The 19,617-nt window shown below is 42.1% G+C and overlaps 1 protein-coding gene across 8 annotated transcripts in view; it reads left to right on the top strand.

Moving 5' to 3' along the window:
- The window catches only part of DYM (dymeclin), a 336,944-nt gene that overhangs the window by 23,063 nt on the left and 294,264 nt on the right, over positions 1-19,617 (top strand). For 7 of the 8 annotated variants that reach the window (XM_045458095.1, XM_045458090.1, XM_045458091.1 and 4 more), the window contains one exon: positions 17,172-17,224. The exons of the other annotated variant lie outside the window; for it this stretch is intronic. In XM_045458095.1, coding sequence (XP_045314051.1) covers positions 17,172-17,224 — 53 coding nt within the window. The remainder of the gene's footprint in view (positions 1-17,171; positions 17,225-19,617) is intronic. 8 annotated transcript variants of the gene reach the window in all.

Here is a 19,617-nt window from a genome sequence, read left to right as displayed (position 1 = left end):
ATACTGTATTACTGTTATGCGACCAAAAAATTAATGTATTCTTTTTTTTTTTTTTTTAAGGTTATTGATTTACTTTAAGAGAGTGAGCGAGTTGGGGAGGGGCAGAGAGAGAGGGAGAGAAAGAATTCCACACAGGCTCCATGTTATCAGTGCAGAGCCTGACCTGGGGCTCGATCTTAGGAATTGTGAGTCCATGGCCTGAGGTGAAACCAAGCGTTGGACACTTAACTGACCGAGCCACCCAGGTGCCCCTGTATTTTTTTTTTAAATTTTATTTTTAAGTAATCTCTACACCCAGTGTGGGGCTTGAACTCACAACCCTGAGATCAAGAGTCGCATGCTACACTGACTGAGCCAGCCAGATGTCCCAAATTAATATATTCTATATGACATATTTCCTTTTCAGTAATTGTGAATTTTTAAAGTTTATTTATCAAAAAAATAGTTACTGAGTGCCCCGTCTTCATGAGACACTGTTTTTTTAAATTTTTTTTTTTCAACGTTTATTTATTTTTGGGACAGAGAGAGACAGAGCATGAACGGGGGAGGGGCAGAGAGAGAGGGAGACAGAATCGGAAACAGGCTCCAGGCTCTGAGCCATCAGCCCAGAGCCCGACGCGGGGCTCGAACTCCCGGACCGCGAGATCGTGACCTGGCTGAAGTCGGACGCTTAACCGACTGCGCCACCCAGGCGCCCCATGAGACACTGTTTTAAAGGCTGGAAGTCTTTCTGTGAACATGAGGAATGAAGTCCCTGCCCTCTTATAGTTTGTATTTTAGTGGAGGAGATGGGCAATACATAAAGAAATAAATATATAAAATCATTTCTGAAAATGCCAAGTGCAGTGAAGAAAAATAAAGCAGAGCAGAGTCGCGGAGAGTGACAGAATGGGAGCAAATACAAGCAAGAGATTTCTTTAGATAGAGGGTCTCTGGGGAAGCAGCATTTAAGTAGAGACAGTCGCGAAACCAGGGACTGAGCAATGCAAATGAAAGAATATTCCGGGTAGAGGGAACGGCAGGTACCAGCATGCACCTGCCGCAGGAGGAAGTCCTCCATGGCAGTGGAATGGCAGGAGGCAGAACAGTTTAGCAGGGAAACATGGGACTTTGGCCACGTTCGAGACTTTTTATGTTGCATGGTATTCCAGAGACGAGCACGTTTTACTGCTGGCATTTGAGAGGGGAGTCTAGTCTGTTACGACTCACTAACTCTTCTATACTACGGAAAGACTTTACTCACATAGTCTGATTTCTTATGGTAAAATTTACATAACGTGAAATTTACTATTGCAGTTGTTTCTGAGTGTGTGATTCAGTCAAGTACATTCCCCGTGTCGTATGGTCACCACCAGCGCATATTTCCAGAACTCTTTCATCGTCTCAGGCGGAAACTAGGTGCCAATTAAATCCTAAGTCTCCATTGCCCCTTTCCCAGCCCCTGGTAACTTCTGTTGTACTTTCTGTCTCTGTGAATTTGCCTCTTTGAGGTACTTCTTATAAGTGGAACCTTATAACATTTGTCATTTCATGTCTGGCTTCTTTCACTTTCATCCACGTGGCACGTGTCAGAATTTCCTTTTTCGCTTGAATAATGTCCATTTTATGTACATACCATATCGTATTTTCTTAATTAATTAACTTTTTTATTTTAGAGAGAACACAAGCAGGGGAGAGGGGCAGAGAGAGAGAGAGAGAGAGAGAATCCCAAGCCCACGCTCAGTGCAGAGCCCGATGTGGGGCCTGATCCCACAACCCTGAGATGGTGACCTGAGCCGAAAGAAACCAAGAGTCAGGTGCTCGCCTGACTGAGCCACCCAGGTGCCCCATCACATCATGTTTATTTGAACTTCAGTTTGTTGTACTTACATATTCTTTTTAAAGAGGTCTCCATTTTGGGGGCACCTGGATGGCTGAGTTGGTTGAGTGTCTGACTTCGGCTCAGATCATGATCTCACAGTTTGTGGGTTCAAGCCCCACGTCGGGCCCTGCACTGACAGTGTGGAGCCTGCTTTGGACTCTCTGTCTCCTTCTCTCTCTGCCCCTTACCCGCTCACGCGTGCATGCTCTCACTCTCTCTCTCTCTCAAAAAAAATTAAAAAACATAAAAATAAATGTTTTCCATTTCTGTTCAGCATTGTTAGGTTCCAGTCACCACTGTGATTGTTTTTCTGTGTTTTGTTTTTCCAGGGATCCCTCTTACGTTATAAGAAACGACGTACATTCAGCCAAGAGACTCGGCTAACGTACACGTCATCATGCATTTAGCAGTGGTTTATTGCACACGTACTGCGTGGCCAGGTGCTGGGCTTGTTGCCTTAGGTGCCTGTCCATGTGTAGCTCACTTGTCAGGTCTGTGAGGTTGGGTCTGCACGTGAGACACTGAGACCTCGGGGGTTGTCCAGGCTCGCATGGCTCGAGGCTGACGGGAACCAGGCTTACAGCCAGTTTCTGTAGCTCCAGAGCTGGATTCTGTGGGCCCTCATGGTACACAGTCTCCATTTGGAAGCAGAATCGCAGACGAATTCACATAATGGTGAAAGAGCTACAACATCAAATCGTATGACGATCTTGGAGCACAGAATCGCCAGATCATCTGTTCACATTTTGGAGCACTTTCAAAGCACAGTAGGTCACAATAACAGGTACTTCATGTCTGAGGGCTGTTATATACAATGTAATTGTGAGGATTACATTGTTTACAACATGGGTAGGCTGTCCCCCGTTTAGCCTGGCCTTGAGTGGAGTGTGACTTCCTCCTGTTCGCAGTGAGCTGCCTGAATGATCCTTCCTCGGAGTTTCTTGATGTTCCCTCAGCTGAGAAACAGGAAGAGAGTCTTTTATGGAATTAGGTCACATGGTTTTAACTGACAGAAACAATTCGGTGATTGCAACATTTTTTTTTTTGTCTTTGAATTTTTGATGCCTGTGTCCGCTGCTGTGCCTTTATTCCCTTTGGCATGCTTGCTGTTCAGTTTCATTAGCTGTTTCAAGTTGAAGCCGTCTGCTCTGCTGTTGGTGTAGTTGAATGGTGACCAGGGTCACATACTCGGTGTTTCGCGAAGGGAATAAATAACTTGAGACTTCTTTTGGCACCTTATTTTCTCCCGTCGAGGGGCCGAAAGAAAACTCAAGTTTTCACATCTTGAGTCAAAACCTTTATTTCCCGTTCTTTCATTTATCCCCTTCTATGCAAGATCACTTTAGAAGATGCGTGAGTTTGCCCGGGGTTGATGATTTCTCCCTCAGACTAAAAGTGGAAATGGGGGCAGTAGAACTAGCCTTGTTTAAAACATGAAAATGAGGGGCAAGTACATTTTACTGCGAGGACTCCCTTCCTTCCTTTCCCCGCTGTGTTGGGTAGCATCTGGATTTTCAAGTCATTTTTTCTGTCACTTTCTTGAGAAAATAAAGACAGTATTATCTTGCATGGTGGCTGCTGAAACTGTGACATTTTAATAGTTATGCTTCCTTTCACTCTGGCAGTTGAATGGCAACATATAGGATTCTCTGTGAATCCCATGAATCTAAACACCTTTTAGGTCCTGCTTGGCGCATTCAAAATTGCTATCATAAATTTATATGCAGTTTTTAGCCTTTGGCTTTTTCCTATGAATAGGCCCTTTTGAAACATTCCCTTTCCCATAGTTGAACCAGTGAATGGGCTGATTCTAGTTAGTTTTGTGAATGATTTCTGCAATTTTCTCTTTGCTAAGGGAAAGAAAAGTCTTTAGGAATGCTTCCATACTTTGCTGAATGGTTACTTGTTTATTTACTCAGGTTGTGTTTTAAACTGGCAAAACATTACCTATTTGTCAGAGTGTGTGTGTTGTGGGCTGAAAGAGATAGTATCAATATAATGTCAATTTTGAAATCATTTTATGGCAAAATCCTCAGTGAAAGGGACATAAGCATTTTCAGTTTCTTTTTTGAACCTCATGATTATAGTTTGATTGTTCAGAAATCTATGTATAATTTACCCCAACAGCTTTCTGTCCATCAGCTTTTCATTAAATATGATTTGAACTATGAATTTGTCATCTGTCATTATTGAGATTCATATATGAGATGGGTGTGCTTAAAAGTGAAATAAAACCAGTCTAAATTGCTGAAAGCTGTGAATTAGGGCATATATAATTTAAAAATTTAGCTTCCTGACCAAAGTATAGTTTATGATTTCTAACAGTTACAAAAAAGTCCCATCTGACATCCTTCCACTTTCCTTATTAGGCTTAAAATTTTCTGTTTCCTTTAGTTTCTTACCATTCACATAAGCTTTACATGGTTTTAATCATAACATACAATTTTTGTGCTGGATAATACGTGTGTGGCACAACTTGTTTTAGGTACGTATAGAAATTCCAAGTAGCTAGTGGGAGTATTTTAGATTGATGTCCTGTGGGTTTACTGTAATAAAAAAGCTAAATACTATTCATATTGTGAGAATATTAGATATAAGATGTGTTTATTCCTACATTGTGACCTTGGGCAAGCTACTTGGCTTCTCTGTTTCTGTTGCCTATAAAATGAGAATACCCCTGTTTTGTCAGGCAGCTTCTTGGGGTTTTGGAAAGCAATCAAGTGAAATGACCATGGTGAGACAACTTTGAATAGTTTCTAGGTCTATACACATTCCAAATTCTAATCAGCAAATTTATTTGCATATCAACAATTAATATGCTAAAGTCCTTAAACATGCTTCTTTTGTAGAAGTTTTTTTTTTTAAATATTACTTTCCCTTTTTTTTTTTTTTTTTAGTTTATTTATTTATTTTGAGAGACAGAGAGGGCACAAGCAGGGGAGGGGCAGAAAGGGGGAGGGAGGGAGGGAGGGAGAGAGAATCCCAAGCAGGCTCCACACTGTCAGCACAGAGCCTGATGTGGGTCTCAAACTCAGGAACCGTGAGATCATGACCTGAGCCGAAATCAAGAGTTGGACGCTTAACTGACTGAGCCACCCAGGCACCCCTCTTTTGTAGACATTAAACAACGCTTGTCCTAAAACTTCTCCCTCGTTGAAGTGCTTTGTTTAAAATACAACATGAAAGGCAGTTTAACCTCCATTTTAGCCAAACAGCCGAAATTCTAAATTAGTGGAGTTCAAATTAATGAAGTCACATTTTTAGTTAAAAAAATATTTTTCTCTGTAGTGTAAAAACTTAAAAAAAAAAAAACCCTTGCTTTTATGTGGGAACCCACATACTTCTGTATTTGAGAGTATGGTAAGACTGTGTTTAGGTTGCAGTGTTGTTTTACAACCAACTGGTAATCTCTTTTCTAAGATCGTGTTTATTCAACCTTTTTTTTCTTGCTTTAATCCCTGAGGGCCAGCACCATGGCCTGGCAGCATCCATTGGTACCTCTTATGTTACTCAAAATCCAGAGTGTGGCCGGATGAAGGATGACACAGATGGGTTGGTAGAAAAGAAAAGGAAGAGTCGGCATTGTGTGTGGGGGAAGCCACATTGGATCGTAGAAACCACTTGAGGGCCACAGACAGGTCCTTCCGGTGGGTGTTCTTGGCCCCATGACACAGGTCACAGGTCAGCTCAGTCATCAGCCTAAATGCGCTGCCCCTGGGAGCTGCAGCGGTGAGTGTTTTGCTTGGCAGCCATAGCCTGGCTGACCTCGTACACCAGCTGACTAAAATATGGTGGTAAATAACTCTTCCATATTTTCATGTGTGACAATTAACAGGAAGAGGTATTTGGTTTATTAGATGACCCTTTTTATATATTTATTTTGGTTGCAGAACCTTGAATTCTTGAACTACAGGCCTCATTTGAAATTGGCTTTTTTTTCCCCTGCCAACCAATGTTCTTTCTTGTTTATTGGTCAGTTGTGGAAACCGCTCTCCGTCTCGCAGTGGCACTGTGTTGGTGAATGCAGGGATGTGTGCCCTCACACCGAGCTCTGGCCCTTTTGTTCTTTCATTTACCAGCGAATGTCGGGATCTCGGTGAGGTGGTTGTGGAGAGCAGATACCTAACCGTCAGGGACAAGGTTGTTTCCCGTCTCTCCTGTCACCTCGTGAATCGTGGCTGAAGATATTTGGAGATATTTTCTGTATAAGTGGCTGATATGGTTGATTATTTTTATAATGAAAAAAATAGCCACAGTTTTTGTTGTTGTTGTTGTTTAATGTTTATTTATTTTTGAGAGAGAGGGACAGAGTGAGAGCAGGGGAGGGGCAGAGAGAGAGGGAGACACAGAACCCGAAGCGGGCTCCAGCCTCCGAGCTGTCGGCACAGAGCCCGTCGCGGGGCTCGAACTCACAAACCGCGAGATCGTGACCTGAGCAGAAGTCAGATGCTCAACTGACTGAGCCACCCAGGTGCCCCCAAAATGTCCACAGTTTTTTACTTAATATTTGCTAATATTTTTCTTTGTCTATCACAGCTGAACATTTCTTCTCCTTCCTGTTCTCCTTCTCCTTCTCCTCCTCCTTTTTTTAAAGATTTTTATTTTTAAGCAATCTCTACACCCAGTGTGGGGCTTGAGCTTAAACCTCGAGGTTAAGAGTTGCGTGCTCTACTGACTGAGCCAGCCAGACAGACGCCCCACATCTGAACATTTCCGTATCCCTTTCACTGTACCATTTTGAAGTTACAGCCAGAGTTCTTTGTCAGAGGATTGTAACTTCAGAGTTTAAATCCACAGAAGTCGTAAACTCTCTGTACAGCAGTTCTTGATGTACCCCCATGTTATTTAATACAAAAATTGACTTCCTGGTATGATGAAAGAACTTAGGTGGTGTTGAATAGAATTTGCTTTGAATTTACAGTGGCATGATAATAATTTACCAGACATCACATCCTTAATGAATTCCTCCCAGTAGACCATTTTAGAGGGGAAAACATTCAATGTGATAAAGGCTCTTAGCTTGCTTTTGGTCAACATATGCTTATCTGAGTATTAGGATCACTGGATTTGGTGTTAAAAGATGTGGGCTAGTAATTTTGCAAATTTAGGAATATGTGTGAGTTTATAAGCCACAGTTATGCATTTTTGGTGGGTGGTAATTGGTGAAATCTTTCTACAGTGTAATATGCAATATTCATCAGAACAGAAGGGTTCATTGGCCTACCAACTGCACTTCTGGAGTTTATGTTAAGGAGATAATTGGACATGTTCAGAAGAATGTGTAGAAAGATACATGTATAAAGACATTCATAGCAATGTTTATGAAAGAAAATTGCTAACAATATAAATGTTGATGAGTAAGGAAATTAGATAAAAAAAATAAAAATAATGCATCTGCACACTGTAACATTACAGTCCTTAAAAATGATCATATGTTTATAGAAAGGGGAGGAGATTCACAGCATATTAAGTGGTTAAAGCCAGTTATAAAAAATAGCTCATATATAGTGTAATCTATTCAAGCAAAGTGGTGTATAAGTGTGTATTTTAAAAATGTGTATATTTGTATAATTCTTGTATAGGTTTGTGTAGCTTTATGTTTATGATCCAGTTTTTAAAATTTGTTATTTTAAAATAATTACAGATGCATAGGAGGTTGCTAAAAATGTGCAGGGAGGTCTCTTGCATTCTTCACTCACCTCCCCCAGCGGTAACAATTCACATAACTACGGTTCAGTGCCAAAGCCAGGAAACTGACATTGGTACGATCCACAAAGTTGCTCGGGATTTCAGCAATTCTATGTATGCACTCGCTTGTGTGTGTATCTATAGCTCTATACAGTTTTTATCACATGTGTAGACTCGTATTACCACTGCCACAGTCAAGATGCTCACCTCTTTCATCCCAACAGGGCTCCCTGTGCTTTGCCTTTATAGCCACACTCATTACCCTGCCCCCTCTTCGCTAACTCCTGGTAGCCACTGATCGGTTTTCAATCTCTGTTATTTTGTTATTTCAAGAAAGTTATGTAAATGGCATAATACAATATTAAACATTTTGAGATTGACTCTTTTCACTCAGGATAGTCTTGAGACCCATTCAAGTTAGTCTGTATATCAGTAGTTCATTTTTATTGCTTTTTATTGCTGAGTAGTAGCCTATGTTGTGTATGTACCATGGTTTGTTTAAATAATGACCCATTGGAGGACATTTGGATTGTTTCCAGTTTTTTGCAAGTTGAGGTTTCTTTTTTAAAAAATGTATTATCGGGGCGCCTGGGTGGCTCAGTCGGTTAAGCGGCTGACTTCGGCTCAGGTCATGATCTCGCGGTCCGTGAGTTCGAGCCCCGCATCGGGCTCTGTGCTGACCGCTCAGAGCCTGGAGCCTGTTTCGGATTCTGTGTCTCCCCCTCTCTCTCTGATCCTCCCCCATTCATGCTCTGTCTCTCTCTGTCTCAAAAATAAATAAACGTTAAAAAAAAATTTAATAAAAAAAATGTATTATCATTGTTTTAAATTTATTTTTTTAATGTTTTTATTTATTTTTGAGAGAAAGATAGTGCCCATGGGGGAGGGGCAGAGAGAGAGGGAGACAGAGGATCCGAAGCGGGATCTGTGCTGACAGCAGTGAGCCCCATGTGGGGCTTGAACCCATGAACTGCGAGATCATGACCTGAGGCAAAGTCAGACGCTTAACCGACTGAGCCACTCAGGCGCCTCAGAATTTATTTTTCATTGAAGTACAGTTGATATCATATTGTTGGTTTTAGGTATACAGCATAGTGAGGTGATAAACAAAATACTCACCATGGTAAGTGCAGTTACCGGGTGCATATTTGGTTTTGTACAAAACTGCCAAACTGTTTTCTCATGGCTACATCATTTTACATATGATCTTTGTTTCTCTTCATCTTTGCCGGCCTTTGGTGTTGTCACTTGTTTTTTTTTTTTTTTTCAACGTTTATTTATTTTTGGGACAGAGAGAGACACAGCATGAACGGGGGAGGGGCAGAGAGAGAGGGAGACGCAGAATCAGAAACAGGCTCCAGGCTCTGAGCCATCAGCCCAGAGCCCGACACGGGGCTCGAACTCACGGACCGCGAGATCGTGACCTGGCTGAAGTCGGACGCTTAACCGACTGCGCCACCCAGGCGCCCCTGTTTTTTGTTTTTTGTTTTTTTAAGCAGCACTGATAGGTGTGCATGTCTTTAGCATGGTTCAGTTTTGCAATAAAAAAAATAAAAACAATTCTCTTAAAAAAAGAAAAATTGGGGCGCCTGGGTGGCTCAGTCGGTTAAGCATCTGACTTCGGCTCAGGTCATGATCTCACGGTCTGTGACTTCAAGTTGGGTGTTGGGCTCTGTGCTGACAGCTCAGAGCCCGGACCCTCCTTCAGGTTCTGTGTATCCCTCTCTCTCTGCCCCTCCCCTGTTTGTGCTCTCTCTCTCTCTCCCTCCCTCTCTCTCTCTCTCTCTCTCTCAAAAATAAATAAATGTTAAGAAAAAAAGAAAAACTACCTAGGTAAGCCTGTTCTGCCACTTATTAGAAGTTGCTTAATATTGATTGAGAAGTTTCCTAGGTGAATAAGGACTGTTGATTTCCTTGGCACTCCACTGGGGTTGTTCTTCTATGGTAGAACACTAGTGTAAATAAAATCAAAGCCAATCACCTACCCTTGTTTGACACAAAAAGTATAAAACTACTTCAGAAATTGCTGACTTTTGTTTTATACTTCCCTTCTGTGCCATGGCGGGGAAGACTGGCAAATTACTTGTAAGGCGTGGTAAGGAATAATATATGCAAATTTGATATTTTAATACACATGGTTTTGTTGTCATGGTGGGTTAGGAGACTTCCATTGAGCTCTGTGCTGAGCACTTTCCATACCTTGCCGTTTATTCCTTACAACTATCCTGCGAGACGGTGGTATCTTTCTCTCCGTTCTACAGACGAGGAAACCGAGACCCTCTCAAAGTAACTTTGATATTGCTTCTATATACCAAGTGACTTTGGTATAAGCTTGTACCAATAGGAAACAAGGAAGCTGGCACTTAAATACGTGGCTTCAAAATATGTACTCTTCCCATTACGCATGTACATTGCTTTCATTAACAGGCCACATGATTGGAAATTCAAGTGCCGGTGTGTGTGAGTTTGGTAATTGATGGGAACACTTAAGTTGAGAGGTGGTATACCTGATGCAAAAGTATTGAAAATGACCGGCCTGTGAATCTAGTGGCGACAGAGGCCTTCTGTGTTCTTCCTGTTGGTGTTCCTTCCCAGCGCTCCAATTTGGTATATCGTTTTAGCGGAATTAAACTAAAATCTTTAAGCGTTATGCACTTGACTGTGTTCTCCTTTAGTCACAGTTAAGTTAGTGATTTATCTACGTTTGCTGGCCCAACACTTGGCCTCACTGGCTAATTGCAGTGTTGTTGTGAGTGCACGATTAGGCTTCACACGCGTCACCAGAGGCATTAGGGTTATTCTTTTTTCTTTCTTTTGTCTAAAAATCTCAAGATGGTTGTAGTCATTTCACTGTTGTACACTTGGCTACCTTGGCTGCTGCTCTAAGAGTTCGCTGTGTTTTTGATTCTGTGCTCAGTAGCTTCCCATGGAATGCAGGATGAAATCCAAACTCCCTAACGCGACATGGAGGTTCTTCACTCTTCTTCTCTGCCGTGCCACTCTTCGGTGCTGCCTACACTTCGTAGCTATTTCACTTGGTTTTGCTGTATGTTAGTACATTCCGCAGAGGCGGCCTAGAGCGTGTGGACGATCTGAGATGTAACTTGGCAGTCATTGAGCTGTGTTACCGGTACTCACTGGGGAATTTTGTCTCAGAAGCTCTCCCCCAAGCGTGTGGAGAGTGTGAGGTTGAAGTCGGTAAGGGTTCTCCTTAGGGAGATTCTCTTCATGAGAATCGAAGGAAGGAAGAAAGGGAGCAGAAATGGCAGTTGTAATGTTTAAGAACTTGCCTGTGGTTGTGAAAATTTTAGTAAGTGCTTCATTGCCGAATTATCTTCAGGGAAGTCCAGTGAAGGTTCTTAAAACTGGGAGAATCCCTGGAGCAGTTTCACATTTTCTTGTGATGCGTGAGTGTAATTCTTGGGACTGTCTCTCCACGGCCATAGGCCTCATTGTTTAGCGTGTCACCGGCAACCTGGAGACTCCCGTGACTCCCATGTGTTGCTGCTGGAGTAGTGGCCCAGCCCCAAGCACGAGGAGTGTGATACCTTACCACATAGAAGGATGGCCGCAGACAGAGCCGCACCTGATCGTCGGATCCGTATGGTTGTTTGTCTAGAGTTTACTTCATTTAGCGAAAGTTTGATGACTGGTTTTAAGTATTTCTCCTTAATCTCCCGTCATTGACATTTAAAATATCGACCTGGGGGTTGTGGAGTTTAAGATACTCTGTGTGGTACTAATGTATTGAACCTGTACTGGTGTGAATATTTGCTGCCCTCTCACCCCCTTTTTGCACGCTCCCAGTGCCCCAAATTTGCCTTCAGAAACAGCATTCGGTTTCTAATTGTAATTGTCTTGGAAACATTGGCATGTTTTGCAGCACCATTTTACTTTTATTTACTGCAAATGATGATTTGTCAGTTGCCTGGTGCCAGAACATCTGAGTTCATCTGTTTGACTAAAACAGCCCCGTGCATCGATGCCTATAACGCACAGCAACAGTTACCAGCCACCCCAGTCGCTTACCACCTCATTTTGGCTCTGAATCTAGCAAGTGAGAAAGATGATCATTCCTAAAATGTTCCAAGAAGTTTAGAAAATGGGGAGGGTGGAGGGATGAGAGGAAGGGGGATTCTAGTAGAACAGTCGGCGTGTTGCTTTTGGCAGGGGTGTGCCTGGCTGGTTTTCTTTGCGGAAGAAAGTAACGCTTCAGGGTGCGGAGACCACAGCGTGTGCACTACGACAGCAGAGCTCTGTGGATCTTTGATTTACTAGGTCATTACTCAAGTGTTCCGGCCGAACCACGGCACCAGGCGCGGCGGGTGAATGAGACACGTTCCCTCTTCTCTTGTTGCTCATACTCCGGGCGCTGGAGACGCTTCCGACCCGAGGTGGCGATTGTTGAGGTGGTGGGCAGTGAAACGGGACTGTTCCAGGTCGTTCTGTGTGTGGGGGGACCCAGGCCCGATGGGCCTGATCACAGGATGGCAGGTGCTGGCTGGCTTAACCACCAGAGGGAGCTTTCCAAGAGACGTGGGGGTGGGATAATTCCCAGCTTTTCTTATCTCTTCATCCAAGAAATCAGACTGCTTCGAAAGGATACCTTTTTCCACACCTGGAATTAAATAAGTCTTTAAAAATAGTTTAATAAAATTTAAACTTCGGGGCAGGCCTTGCCTTGAGGGCTGGAGAGTGTGAAGTGTTTCTTGAGGAACAAGGGGAAGTAATGAACTTTGTCCTCTGATGAAGCATCTGACGATGGCATTCATTCACTCAGTACATTTTTATTATGTGCCTGCTTTGTACCAGGCTGGGAACGCCGTGATGAGCAAGGAGTCCACAAACCTGCAGTGGAGCGGGGCACAGACAAAGAATTGGGCAATGTTGCTACCGAGGACTCGCTTTTATAAGTGGGTGCTTTGGGGGCTGAAACCAGGCTTCTCACCTGGTGTTAGACGATCAAAGATTTCCTGGAGGAAGCGATGTCCAAACCAGCCTCGCTAACAGATGTTGAATTGATCCTTTTTTCAGGCTAATATTGTATTAAAAATAAAATCAGAACCCTGTTTTGGGAACATCCAATACCCTTCTGTTGAGAACAGGTTAAAGAACTGAACTCTATGCTCCAGCCATCTAGTATCTACTTTTCTAGTCTTGTAGTTTGCCATTCTCCAGTCTAGACGAACCTCTGCTTTCCAGAACGTGCCAGGCTCTCTGTGATGATTTGCATGCACTGTCAGTCGTGTCTGGAAAGCCCTCTCCTGATGTCTGCCAGACTGAGTTCTCTTGCGGTTACTTCCTCCAGGATGCCTTCCTTGACTGCTCTAGGGTAGGTTGGGTGCACCTCTTAGGACCTTACATACAGGGCTGGGCTTGATCTTGGTGTTTCCCCCCCAACCCCCCACCCCACCAAATAGTCTAGCTGCTTCTTTATTCCTCCGTGTAACCTGGGGGCTGAGACAGCATCTTTCACGGAACCCAGCATATCCTGAGCGCCCAGGCAGTGTTTGCTGAATGAACAAGCTTAGAAGGTCTTGAAGGCTGTAGCCACATGTATATAATTGAAGTTCTTGGTTCCATCCAGTTTTAAGAGAGTGTTATTGACTGAGGAAAGTCGAAACACCACCAAAACAGATTTTATGCGTGTGGTCTAGTTATTAACCTCATAAAGCTATTTACAGTCTTTTGCATTTATACCTCTTTACTTTTATTTTTTTGCCTGAGTAACCAATAAACTGAGTAATTCATAGTTTCTGCTTCTTGCCAACAAGTGTATATTATTAAATCTGACCACAGTGATTTATTAATAAGAACTCTTTTGGTTATTAACAAGAATCAATTTGATTTGGCATATGGCAGAAAGAGGGGCCTATGTGATGAAGAGACAGGGGTGTCTCATTGAATCCAAGATCAAGAACACAGACAGGCTTTGGGAAGAGCTGGCCCCAAGAATTGGAAGGCCAGCAGGAATCCTTTAATTGCTCTGTTCATCTCTGCTTCTTTCCTCAAATCTCTTTTATTCATTTTCTCTGTTTTCTTACTAATTTGCTTTCTCTGCTTCTCAGTGGATAGAGGATGGTTTCCCATAACTCTCAGCTTTGCAGCCATATTCTAGTTGTATGGACAACCTTTCTTTCCGTTCCAGTTCCAAATTCCCCAGACATTCCAAATGTCTGTCTCTGATTGAGTCAGCGGTGGCCAGGGAGTGGGGTCTTGCTGAACAAGCCTGTCTGGCTCTCCTCACCCCTGGGGAGTAGGGGGGAAGATGGAAGAAAGGGATGGGGACATCAGGCTGACAGACACTGTGAGGTGGGCAGACCCTAAAACTATTTTTGTAAATAAAAATACAGTGATAAAGCCCAGAGACCCACAAATGCTTTATTATAGCATTATTTCTAGGTTACTTTGGCTAAAAAAAACTTCAATGAGAAACTTAGAGATTTAACTTTGACAAGATATTTATCTTTTTGAATGTGAGTATAACTTGAGATTCTTTAAAAAATATTTTTTTTAATGTTTATTTTTCAGAGAAAGAGAGCATGAGTGGAGGTAGGGAGGTCGTGAGTGAAGGCGGGGAGGGAGGGGGAGGGGGTGGCGCAGAGAGAGAGGGAGGCACAGAATCCGAAGCAGGCTCCAGGCTCCGAGCTGTCAGCACAGAGCCTAACATGGGGCTCAAACCCATGAGCCGTGAGATCATGACCTGAGCCAAAGTCGGACGCCCAACCGACGAGCCACCCAGGCGCCCCGATAACTTGAGAATCTTAAGGTAATGGCGTGTTTGCTGAAGTAGCGAGTGGGTTCCGGCTTTGTGCATGTGTATAATACTTATAATTCTTAGACGTGACACTGCCTTCCGTTGTCAGGAGACAGGTTCCGGAGCAGCTCTCCTGCAAATACAGGGTGAGACACAGGTCATTTAAAGTTTTCCAACAGCCACATTAGAGAAGTGAAGCAGGCGAAATCAGTCTTAATAATACATTTCGTATGTATCTATGTGTACATAAAAAGAGGGTTTATAGCTTCTGCTTATCAGAAGAGGTTGTCATGGGGCGCCTGGGTGGCTCAGCCGGTTAAACGACCGACTCTGGATTTCGGCTCAGGTCAGGATCTCACTGTCCCTGAGATTGAGCCCTGTGTCGGGCTCTGTGCTGACAGCGTGGAGCCTGCTTGGGATTCTTTCTCTCCCTCTCTCTCTCCACCCCTTCCCCACTCACTCCCTCTCATGCTCTCGAAATAAATATTTAAAAAAAAAAAAGAAGACGTTGTCATGGGATTTAAATGTACTAATAAATTTTAAAGTGCTTTGAAAAATATAACATAAAGCATAATTTTAATTAAACGGGGTAGGGGGGAACCCACTACATTTTGGAATCAGTAATAGCGATCATTTATTAGGTTTTACTCTGTGCCAGATAGTGTTCCAAGCACTTCATAACATATTATGTAATTTAATGATAACGCTGTCTTTTGGAGCAGGTACAATTATTTATCATCTCTGTTTTAAATCTTTTTTTTTTTTTTCCAACGTTTATTTATTTTTGGGGCAGAGAGAGACAGAGCATGAACGGGGGAGGGGCAGAGAGAGAGGGAGACACAGAATCGGAAACAGGCTCCAGGCTCTGAGCCATCAGCCCAGAGCCCGACGCGGGGCTCGAACTCACGGACCGCGAGATCGTGACCTGGCTGAAGTCGGACGCTTAACCGACTGCGCCACCCAGGCGCCCCTTATCATCTCTGTTTTATATAGAAGGAAACTAAGACATAAAGGGTTAAGAAATTAGTCCAAAGTCACGTAGCTGGTAAGTAGTTGAGCTTGAATTGGAATGCACTTTTTTTTTTTTTTAAATTGTGGCAAAACACAACATAACATCGATCACCTTAACCATTTTTAAGTGTATGCTTCTATGACATTAAATACACTCGCATTGTTGTTTGGCCCACCATCCGTCTCCAGAACTTTTCATCTTCCCAGACTGAAACCCGACTCATTAAACACTAACTCCCCATTCCCCCCGCCTTCAACTCCACTAACTGCCGTTCTTTCTGTCTCTCTGAATCTGACTACTCCAGGGGCCTTCTATAAGTGGAATCATACGGTATTTCTTTTTTCGTGGCTGGTTTGTGTCACTCAGCATAATGTCTTCCCGGTTCATCTGTGTTGTAGCACGTGTTAGAATTTCTTTCCTTTTTAAGGCTGAATGATGTTACACTGTATGAATGTACCACATTTTGTACCGTGATTCATCCATTGATGGACATTTTGATTGTTTCTACTTTTGGCTGTTATGAGTGATGGTGAGTGTGATGTGCAGATATCAGGTTGAGTCCCCGCTTTTAGTCCTTTTTGGGTATCTGTATACCCAGAAATGGAATTGCTGGATCACACAGTAATTTTATATTTAACGTTTTGCTGAATTGCCATACTCTGTTTCGAAGCACCAGCACCATTTTACATAATGCACGAAGGTCCCCATTTCTCTATATCTTCTCCAACACTTACCTTCTCTCTCTCCTTTTTTTTTTTTTTAAATAGCCATTTTAATAGGGTGAAAGCAGTATCTCATTGTGGTTTTGATTTGCATTTCCCTGATGAATCGTGTTGTTGCACATCTTTTTATATACCTATTGCCTTTCGTATGTCTTCTTTGGAGAAATGTCTCTTTAAAGTTTTGCCCATTTTTAAATTGAGTTGTTTGGTTTTTTGTTGAGTCAGAGGTTTTTGTTTTTGTTTTGGTATATTCCGGATATCAGTCTCTTATCAGATAGATGATTTGCAAACATTTTCTCCCATTCTGCTGCGTTGGCTTTTCACCCTGAGATAGTATCCTTTGATAACGCAACAGCTTTTCATTTTGATAAAGTCAAACTTACATATTTTTTTCTTTTAATGTCTGTGTTTTTGGTATCATATCCAAGAAATCATTGCCTAATCCAGTGTCATAAAACTTTCCCCTGTGTTTTTTTCCGAGTTTTATGTCTGTTTCTGTCTGTGCCTCCTGTCTCCGTGTCACTCATATCTATCTCTGTGTGTGTCTGTTTTTCTTTGTTTATAAATTATTGAAGCTTATGTATGTGTTCTCGTGCTTTTCTTGCCTTGTTTCTTCCTTTATTTGTTGTTGATCTATTTAAAGGTATTGCAGGTATCATGAGACTTCATGTTTCTCCTAAAAATAATGGCATTTTTTTCAAATAACTCTAATCCCATGATTGGTACTCTCTGAGTACATTTTCTAATTATGTCGAAAACAGAAGCTTAACTTCATTTTGTCTTTTTATTTTATTTTTTTAATGTTTTTATTTATTTTGAGAGACCAAGTGCAAGTGGGGGAGGGGCAGAGAGAGAGGGAGACACAGAATCTGAAGCAGGCTCCAGGCTCTGAGCTGTCAGCACAGAGCCCGACTTGGGGCTTGAACCCACAAAATGAGATCATGACCTGAGCTGGAGTCAGATATTTAACCAACTAAGCCACCCAATAAAATTTGTGATTTTATTGTTTATCATGGTACATCCCATTTTCCTTCTAAATTGTTTTTCTCCTCTTTATTTATTCCTTTAACTGGTCAGTGTGTACCTATTTAGCATTGTAGTTATTAATTACCTTTTCTTCTCTCCCTCCAGCACCGAGCTGAAGCTCTTGGAGGAAGCAACTGTTTCAGTCTGCAGGTCTTTAGGTAAGGGGCAAAATGAGTGAGTGAGTGAGTGAGTGAGTGAGTGAGTGAGTGTGTGTGTGTGTGTATGGGTGGCATTTATTTAAAAATTTCTGTTACAAGTTTTGGTAGTGTAATATGAATTAAATTAATGAAGTGATATATTCTGGATGATTATATTTAGTAGTATTTACTCCTGTTCATGGTGCTCATTGGGGCCGCTAGAAGGTACCATCTGGTCAAGAGCAGTAAGACACATGCTTGCTCACTTGCAGTGGTGGAGTAATATTCCCTTGTATGTATATACCACCTCTGCTTTATCCATTCATCTATCGACAGACACCTGGGTTGTTTCCATGCCTTCACTATTGTAGATGATGCTGCCGTGAACCTGGGGCCACGTAGGTCTTTTGAAGTTAGTGTTTTCATTTTCTTCAGATAAAGGCTAGAAAGAGTTGCGTCATAGGGTAGTTCTATTTTTCATCTGTTGAGGAACCTCCATACTGTTTTCCACAGTGCCTGCCCCAGTTTGCATTCCCACCAACAGTGCAAGAGGGTTCCCGTTTCTCCCCATCACCCACACTCGTTATTGTCTTTTTGATTTTAGTCACTCTGAGAGGTGTGAGGTGATACCTAATTGTCGTTTGGATTTGCATTTCCCTGATGATGAGTGATACTGAGCATCCTTTCATGTGTCTGTTGGCCATCTGTATGTCTTCTTTGGGAAAATGTCTGTTCAAGTCCTCAGCCTATTTTTATTTAATTTTTTTTAATGTTTGTTTATTTTTGAGAGGGAGAGAGATAGTGTGAGCAGGGGAGGGGCAGAGAGAGAGGGAGACACAGAATCTGAAGCAGGCTCCAGGCTCCAAGCTGTCAGCACAGAGCCCGATGTGGGCCTCGAACTCATGGATCGTGAGGTCATGGCCCGAGCTGAAGTCAAACACTTAAGCGACTGAGCCGCCCAGGTGCCCCCTTTGGCCTATTTTTTAATCAGATGTGGGATTTTTTGGTGTTGAGTTGTATGAATTCTTTACGTATTTTGAATATGAACTTTTTTTAAAAAAAGATTTTATTTTCAAGTAATCTCTACCCCCAACATGGGGTTCGAACTTACAACCTTGAGGTCAAGAGTCACGTGGTACACCAGCTGAGCCAGCCAGACACCCCTTGAATATTAACTTCTTATTGAATATGTCATTTGCAGATCTCTTCTGCCATTCATTAGGTTGCCTTCTCATTTTGTTCATGGTTTCCTTTGCTGTGCAGAAGCTTTTTAGTTTGATGTAGTCCCACTTGTTTATTTTTGCTTTTGTTGCCCTTGCCTGAGGAGACAGATCCAAAAAATATTGCTAAGACTGAATTCCAAATTTACTGCCTATGTATTTTTTAAGAGTTTTATGGTTTCAGGTCTTACATGTAGGTCTTTAATCCATTTCAAATTTATTTTTGTATATGGTTTAAGAAAGTGGTTACTGGAGAGGAAGTCTGAAGATCGTAATTTTTTTTTTTTTGCTTCTTTGTTTATTACACTTTTTTCATTAACCATTATGATTAAGTGTTTCTCATTATACTTTTTTCTTTTTGATTTTGCCTGAAATTTGATGAGGTTTTTTTTATTGGCTTATTAAAGTCTTTTCAGTTCCAAAGTTTTCTTTAGTTATGGTTTTGATTTTCCTTGTGTTTGGGTTTCTTCTCCCCCAACTTAGGATCACCTGTTAACAGTCAGCTTGGACTGTTTTTGCTTTCCGTATCTTTCTTTTTCCTTTTTTTAAATGTAATTTTATCATAATTAATATAATTTTATTAATATAATTTCTTAAAAAATTTTTTTTTAATGTTTATTTATTTTTGAGACAGAGAGAGACAGAGCATGAATGGGGGGAGGGTCAGAGAGAGAGGGAGACACAGAATCCGAAGCAGGCTCCAGGCTCTGAGCTGTCAGCACAGAGCCCGACGCAGGGCTCGAACCCACAGACCGTGAGATCATGACCTGAGCCGAAGTCGGACACTTAACCGACTGAGCCACCCAGGCGCCCCTATAATTTCTTTTTTAAATAAAATTTCTTTTTCAAATTAATTTATTTTTCAGAGAGAGAGGGGGCACAAGCGAGTGAGGGGCGGAGAGAGAGGGTGAGAGAGAATCCTACACATGCTCTGCACTGTCAGTGTGGAGCTTGAAGTGGGGCTCGAGCTCAACCAACGTGGGGCTCAAACTCAAAAACTGTGAGATCATGACCTGACTTGAAGTCACAAGTTTAACTGACTGAGCCACCCAGGTGTCCCTGTATCTCCTTTTTCTTCATCATCTTTCTTTTCTTGAGTTTCCTCCTTTATGTCTTTGATTCAGTGTTTCTATACATTACAGTTTTGTAAAGATTCTAGTGCATCTTTTATTTCATTTTTAGTTTGTTTTTAAT

This window comes from Leopardus geoffroyi, chromosome D3 (genome assembly GCF_018350155.1).
Source record: "Leopardus geoffroyi isolate Oge1 chromosome D3, O.geoffroyi_Oge1_pat1.0, whole genome shotgun sequence".
Taxonomy (NCBI): Eukaryota; Metazoa; Chordata; class Mammalia; order Carnivora; family Felidae; genus Leopardus; species Leopardus geoffroyi.
Note: the sequence above shows the minus strand (reverse complement) of the source record. Positions and strands in the feature narration are given on the sequence as shown.